This window comes from Penaeus monodon, chromosome 4 (genome assembly GCF_015228065.2).
Source record: "Penaeus monodon isolate SGIC_2016 chromosome 4, NSTDA_Pmon_1, whole genome shotgun sequence".
Taxonomy (NCBI): Eukaryota; Metazoa; Arthropoda; class Malacostraca; order Decapoda; family Penaeidae; genus Penaeus; species Penaeus monodon.
Window position 1 is genome coordinate 12,011,490 of NC_051389.1, and position 7,500 is coordinate 12,018,989.

The following is a 7,500-nucleotide window of genomic DNA, read 5'->3' on the forward strand; positions in this document are numbered from 1 at the left end:
TCTTTTAGTTAACAGATGTAATACCAAGAAGTGCTTTAATAATTTATTTGTTTTAATGCAGGGAAAAGTTGCTTGATTATTCATAAAATTTTGAATTCATTTTTTATTTTTCAGCTAACCCCTCCAGACTCCTGCTTTGCTTTCCGCAATGGGCACGCCAAAGAGCAACAGTACAAGTTCCGACATGTTTTCAAACCAGATTCCACACAGAAGGATGTGTTTGATTATGTCGCCAAGCCTTTGGTGTCTGATGTGTTGCGGGGGAAGAATGGTCTTTTATTTGCTTATGGTGTTACAGGTTCTGGGAAAACACATACAATGCAGGTAAGGTATTTCCACTTTTATTTAAGGGTATTGTTCAGTTTTACAGTTCTTGTTGAAATTCAGGATTTGACTTCTCATGTTGTATGATGAATTGGTTGATACGGCTTTTCATCAGTGTATATGGTGATTAGAAATTAATCAATGAAAGCCTATACTAATACAGATAGATGAGCATTTAGATTAACAGTTAGATGCATTGACAGACATTTTGGAACAAAAAACTAGTGAATGTCATGTAACATTTATATTTTTGTTTTATTCAGGGATCACCACATGATGGAGGTATCGTTCCCAGGACGTTAGATGTTGTTTTCAATAGCATTAATGAATACCAAACAAAGAGGTGCATCTTCAAGCCAGATGGGATGAATGGCTTTGACGCTCAGTGTGAATTGGATGCGTCCAGTGAGCGACGGAGAATTGATGCTACACCCATTCCTCCTAAGACGCCAAAGACCCCCAGATACAGGTATGGAAATTAGTGGAGGAATTTGGTAGTTTTGTTAGTTTTTCTGTATTTGGAACATTGTGGAATACTTGGTTCACAACAGGGAATTAATTTGGAAAGGAATGGGAAATTTGGATTAACAGGAAATATATATATGATTGTCTGGAGTTGGAAATATCTGACTGTCTTGTTGGAAAGATGTTTTTTAGGAGACCCTATAATATGCTCATTTTAGAACATCAGTGCTATAAACCAATTTTCTTGATATTCACTTTATAGTAAGACTAAACTAAGTGCGGAAAACCAATGTAGTTTGGAAAATATGACAATAACATCACTTTTTTCTATTTAAAGAGAATTGTGTTATATTAATCACAATGAGAACTCTTTGGCTGTAGTGTTGAATTTTAGTATTGCATATATGTATATTGGCACATCATAATCCTTCATGGCACTTGAGGTATGCTTAACTTTGGACATTATTTTCTCGGCAAGTAAGAAATTCTTTGCAGAATGCTTTAATGTCTAATTTGGGGCTTGTCTCTATCTTTTGGTATTAGCCATCTAAACCTAGCTAATACTCCAAAATAATTATTCATTAAAAGATTAACATTCAAAACTTTGAAGTTAAATAAAGTGATTTCTGAAGTGTATGTAGTTACAGAATGCTGACTCATTTCTTCTACTTCACATTTGCAATCCAGTGATATCCTACTGCCCAGATATTTATGCTCTTGAACCTACTTAAGCACTTCAACCCATTGACATAAGTGCATGTTATAAATGCCTGTTCCACTGCGGTATTATTTTGTAATTTTGTTTACATATGGATTACTTTAGGAGTAATGAGTCACCAATGGGTGTTTGTTAGGCCTACCTGATCTTGTATATTTAGTTCTTTAAAGTCTTGGAAAGAAAATGTTTATTTTTTTACTGTCAGTATTGTTTATAATATGATGATAATAGTAATAGTAATGCTAATAAATGAATAAAAAAATGATGCAAATAAAATGATAATGAGAATAGTCCTAGAAATAGACTTTTTCCGGAAAATTTTGGGAATGGGTAAATGGGTGAGAGCAGGTAGGCCTAGTAACTGAAACCTTGCAGACTATGTGTTTATTAATATATCTGTGTAAAGAAAATTGATAAAAGAAAACTTGAATAGACAGTGCACATGCCTGGCACCAATGGATTCAGTATCTGATTGAAATCAAATAATTTTAAGCACATTTATTTTAATACCGTGATTTTAGCTTTCTTCTCATCAAGTTCTTTACCATAATCTTTATATGTAGTACATACCTTTGATTGCATATGCTGTAGACTATATGGACTTTTTCCATAAGGTTAATGCTATTAAATAACACTGCTTGTAATAGTTACATGCTTCATATAGATACAAAACAGGGTAGAGAAAGGATACATGTGCCTTGCTCCTCTTTGAAATCTGATCTGTTTAGTTTTTTAACATTACAAGATCTGACCATTACTAATTGCTTCCAGTGAAGATATCAAATCAGCCGAAATCTGTGACTAGGAATGCCAGTTTCTCCTTTTACATTTGTTGTTTTTAAATCCTAATCATGTACTGCATAGTTCTCTTTTTGATAATTTAAATTAAAAAACTGACTTTTAAAAGTTAGTTAGCACTTAGATATTCACATTGCCTGAGATCTGAAGAAATTCTGCTTCATCATTTACGTGGTGTGCCCCCACCCCCCCACCTCTGTATATGTATATGCATGATATATATATATATATTATATATGATATATAGTATATGTATATATATATATATGTTATATATATATAGTATGTTATATATATATATAATAGTATTATTAAAATATATAGTATATATATATATGTATATATATATAAATATGTATATAATGTATATATATATATTATATATAGTATTATATTATATATGTAATAATATATGTATATATATATATTATATTATATTGTAATATTATGTATATAGATATAGTATATATATATATGTATATATATATATATGTATATATATATATATGATATATATATATTATATATATATATAAATATATATATATATATATATATCATTATATATATATTATATATATATTATATATATATAATTTATATATATATATATATATAAGTATATATATATAAATATATAATATAATAATATACATATACATATACATATACATATACATATATACATATACATATACATTATATATATATATATATATATATATATATATATATATATATATATATATATATATATATATAATTTCTTCAATGATCATATTTTTTATCAATTTATTATTCCCTTTTATTTGGAGTTAACATTGTCTTTTGCCCTGTATAATCCAAAACTCATCTATTCATATCCTCAAGGTCTTTATAAAATGTCTATCGATATTTATGAAATTCTTTTAATGTTTTGGATTTTTCCTCAAAATAAGCATCTATAACTTTTCCACATTATCTTCGAATTTGCTATTACAGTTTTCTTTCCTTCATTATCTTATTTTTATTCTTGCATTAGGGATGTATGCCATACATTTATAGTATGAAATTGTCTTTATATCATAAAATATCTGAAATATTTATCAAAGTTTTTCTTTTGTATGTATAGTATAAAAAAAACAGTTTATACCTTATTTTTTGGAAAAAAAAATTAAGCAGTTTTATAATAGAATGGTGTAAGGCAATTTATACCATATAAATTTGAACCACAACATATTTGTATTACATTCTTCTATTTCGTATAGACGAGACACGAGTGGCTCCCAAGACAGCTCGCAGCGGATCCCAGACTCGTCAAGAATTGAATGCATTGATGAGGATAATGTGTTCTCAATCTTTGTAGCTTATATTGAGATCTATAATAACTATATTTATGACCTCCTGGAAGACTTATCTGATGCAGGGCCATCTGGGTGAGTGGAAACTGTGAATGCATAAATGTGCATTTTTGTATTTGATTATATGCATTTCATTGTTTGAATGCTTTAAATAATACAGCAAACTTTGTTAATTTGGACAGGAAAACTGCACCCTTGTATATATTCATATAATAAACTATTTTATTTAGCTGTTAACAATCATTCACAGGCGACTGCAGACCAAAATCTTGCGTGAAGATGCCCAACACAATATGTATGTACATGGTTGCACAGAGGTTGAAGTGAAGAATCCAGATGATGCCCTGGAGGTGAGTTGTAGAACTTAAGCTAGATTAAGGTTTCAAACTGAATAGTTGTGTGTGATTTATATTCTAGTTCTGTGAGGTTTTAATGATATCACTAAGGGTGCTCTGCTTATATTTATGGCTTTGAAGTCTATGAAGAGGCCAAATTAAAGGAAAGGATGCAGTTAAGCTCTCTTGAGATTAATGACAGCACAGCTGCTCGTTGATGTCAGCGATAATTACAACTTACAAGATGATTCTGTGATAGTACAAATTATAACTGTGGATCATATAAGAGTGCAGGTTGGAATGATTAAGAAATAACAGAAGTTTCTGATTCCAGGTTTTATACAAAGGTCAGAGGAGGCGCAAGATTGCTTATACTCGTCTAAACTGTGAATCTTCTCGGTCACATTCCATATTCACAATCAGAGTAGTTCAGGTAAGTGTTATCTCCTTAGACATTATTCTTATACCCTAGAAAAGGATTTGATATGTCTTCCATCTTATTTCTTGCTCTGTTACAGTGACAAGTTGCATTTAACATGTGTTATCTTTTTAAAACGCCATAGAAAAAAAAGTTCATGAAAACATAGCTAATTCTATCTAACAATGTTTTTTCCTCCTTTTGCATAATAACTGATGGCAAGTGATGCTGCACATTTTACAAGAGACTTTCTACATTGCCATGTATTTTTTGCTGATATTGTATCAATAATATGGTCTCTTATTCTCTGTACAAAGAAAATAACAGGATGAGGATGAAATAAGTTGCAATCCTACTGTAAGGCCATTGGAAATCTTTTATAGTGCTTAAAAAAATCAATTAATTTACTTTGGACCACATTGTCAATCAATACTGTATTATAAGACCTTGAATTAATTTGACACTTTGGTTAAAGTGATTTATTATTTTATGTTGAAGAATGGAATTTTGATTAATTAGAATGATTGTAAGGCTCAGTTTCCTTGCAACTCTGAATTTTTTGTCTTGCTTTTAAAAATTTAATCTGTAGCATATGCATGCCATAATTGCAAGATTTACCTTGTTATACTGTAACTTATGTGGAATGTAACTATTCATATCAACATACCCATGTCGGGAGTGAAAGGAGAGTGAGAGATAGAAAACTTATAAAGAAATGTAATTTTTAGTAGAACGTACATGGTATTACTTAAATTTAATGTAATGCCATATTAATTTATTGTTGGTAAATAAAAATTCTTTACTTCAAATTACCATTGATCTGGTTGGATAAGTTCATCAATAGCTGTTTCTGGCTTACAGTAAAGTTTGATAACCTTAGAGTCTACATATAAGGAACTAAAAAGAATGCTAGGAACAGATATGATGGTGGGATTTACACTAGGGGATTAGCGCAACATTCCCGTAGGACAGGAATTCATTGTTAGAACCTGTGTGGGGCTTTACTATATGGAAATTCGGTCTGCTAAGGCCACATTTAGCCAGCTTATCCATGGATTTAACAGTTAAAACCGCAACAGAATTAGGGAGCTAAGTGACCGTAAAAAGAGTAAAATAAAATAGTAAACTTAAGGAAAGATTGCATTGTGTGGTGCAGTGGCAACTTGAATGGCTTGGTTGATGAAAATTTTATATATAGAGCTCTACTCTAGTGCCAGTTAATGGATGATGTTTATAGAATGTTTGGCTGTTATGTAAATTATGGGAAAGGTTAAAATGTTGTTAGGATGATTTTTTTTTGTCTGTGATTGTTAAAGGGGAACGAAAATGCTGAATGTCAGAAAGCGATATTTATACAATTCCGCCATCTTGAAAATTTAACTGTCACATTGTTAATGGATATTTCTCTCATAGTTCATGAGAAACCTTCAACTTGAAAATCATGTATTTATTGTATATATAAATATACAGCATATGCCTGCTGAAACCCGACGGTACACTCCGGTAGTTAAATACATTAAGCCATTTTGCTCACACCAAGGTCTAACAACCTCACACGTAGGAGTAAAAGTCACCCCCGCCCCCATTCACACGTGCCTCCCCTTTCGCCCCTCACCCGAGTAACACCTGTGGGTATTGTCATGGAGGTGTGATGTTCACCTCTCGCGCGAATGGCTTGTGCCGGTCTGATTTGGGAAAATCATTTTTCCGGCATTGTTGAAACTTAATTTGTGAATTTTAACGGTACCGGATAACTTCAGCCGAGATTTGAGGAACGTCTACGATTCCACGACATGATTAATCATTTACTTATTCTTGTTCTCATTTCCAGGCCCCGCTGGATGCCCAGGGCGAGGAGGTGGTGACGGACAAAGCCAGCATGATGGTGTCTCAGCTGTCCCTGGTTGATTTGGCTGGCTCAGAGCGCAACAACCGGACCAGGGCTGTTGGCGACAGAATCAAGGAAGCTGGTGAGTATCGGTTCATTAGTTGATTTATTCTCGAATATTAGTCGATTTTGTATGGTGTTTTAAAGGGTTGTAAGAAGGGGAAGCTATAAGTGGATGTGTCCGGTTATTAGGAGTACCGTTAGATCGAAGTTTAGTAGTGTGCGATCGTGTTCGGTGTAGTATATTACATTCATAAGAATTAAATTTTTTTTTTTCTGACGTGTCAGAAAGGTTTTGAACATGTAAAGTTGCAGTGACTAGCCTATATGAGTTGATGAAATTGCAACGCATACAAGACCGGTGTGTATGAAAACACGCACATACACATGTAATATTAATGCATGTCGACGTAGGCCTGCAAAAAAAATCCCAAGACTGTTACCAGTTTATAGATTTTAAAAAAGTAAAATTTAAACAAGACTGTCACCTGTACGCTCCCGACGACCAGCGTGAGCCTCCCCTCGTCTCTCGCTCTCGCTTCTGACATCAGTTTGACCCCCGTGACCCGTGGCGGCGGCACTTGCACCTTCGGTATCGCTGGGGAAGGTCGCTCCAGAAACCCGCAGATTTCCTTTGAAGTGTTCTGAAGACAGGGGGTAGCCCTCGCTTCAGTTATTATATTACTGTGGATTTATAACAGTAACTAGTAGGAAGGGAAGCTTGAAAATACGCGCAGTGCGAATTTAAAGAGAAAGAGGAAGATAAAACGTTTGAAAATACTCGAAGAGCGAATTGTGTTAAGAGAGAGAACCTGCGATTCAAGGTCTCTCAAGTGTTAGCTTTCGCTGATAAGTAATTCGCCGTTAATCTCAGATGAAGCCGGTCCAACCCAAGGCCAGAGGTTCGTTTTTTTTCCCCAGAAATGGGTTCTGGGTTCTTTTTGCTGGTATTCTGAAGTGCGTTTTGTTAGTGTGAATGTGAAATTTATTTACATGTGCACTCTCACTCATATATACATGCATATGTTCATGAGTGTGTGTATATATATTTATTTATTTATTTATTTATGTGCACTCTCACTCATATATACATGCACACATGCATATGTATGTGTGTGTGTGTATATATATTTATTTATTTATTTATTTATTTATTTATTTATTTATTATTAGTATGCATGTACAAAAACAAAAATATATTCACATGCATATAC

General features: G+C 32.8%; 1 protein-coding gene across 3 annotated transcripts in view; it reads left to right on the top strand.

Annotated features, from left to right (window-relative positions):
* Positions 1-7,500, top strand: part of LOC119570182 (kinesin-like protein KIF23) — a 20,632-nt gene that overhangs the window by 1,761 nt on the left and 11,371 nt on the right. For all 3 annotated transcript variants that reach the window (XM_037918035.1, XM_037918029.1, XM_037918038.1), the window contains exons 3-8: positions 115-324; positions 588-793; positions 3,553-3,720; positions 3,896-3,995; positions 4,315-4,413; positions 6,230-6,368. In XM_037918035.1, the coding sequence (XP_037773963.1) occupies positions 115-324; positions 588-793; positions 3,553-3,720; positions 3,896-3,995; positions 4,315-4,413; positions 6,230-6,368 (922 nt within the window). The remainder of the gene's footprint in view (positions 1-114; positions 325-587; positions 794-3,552; positions 3,721-3,895; positions 3,996-4,314; positions 4,414-6,229; positions 6,369-7,500) is intronic.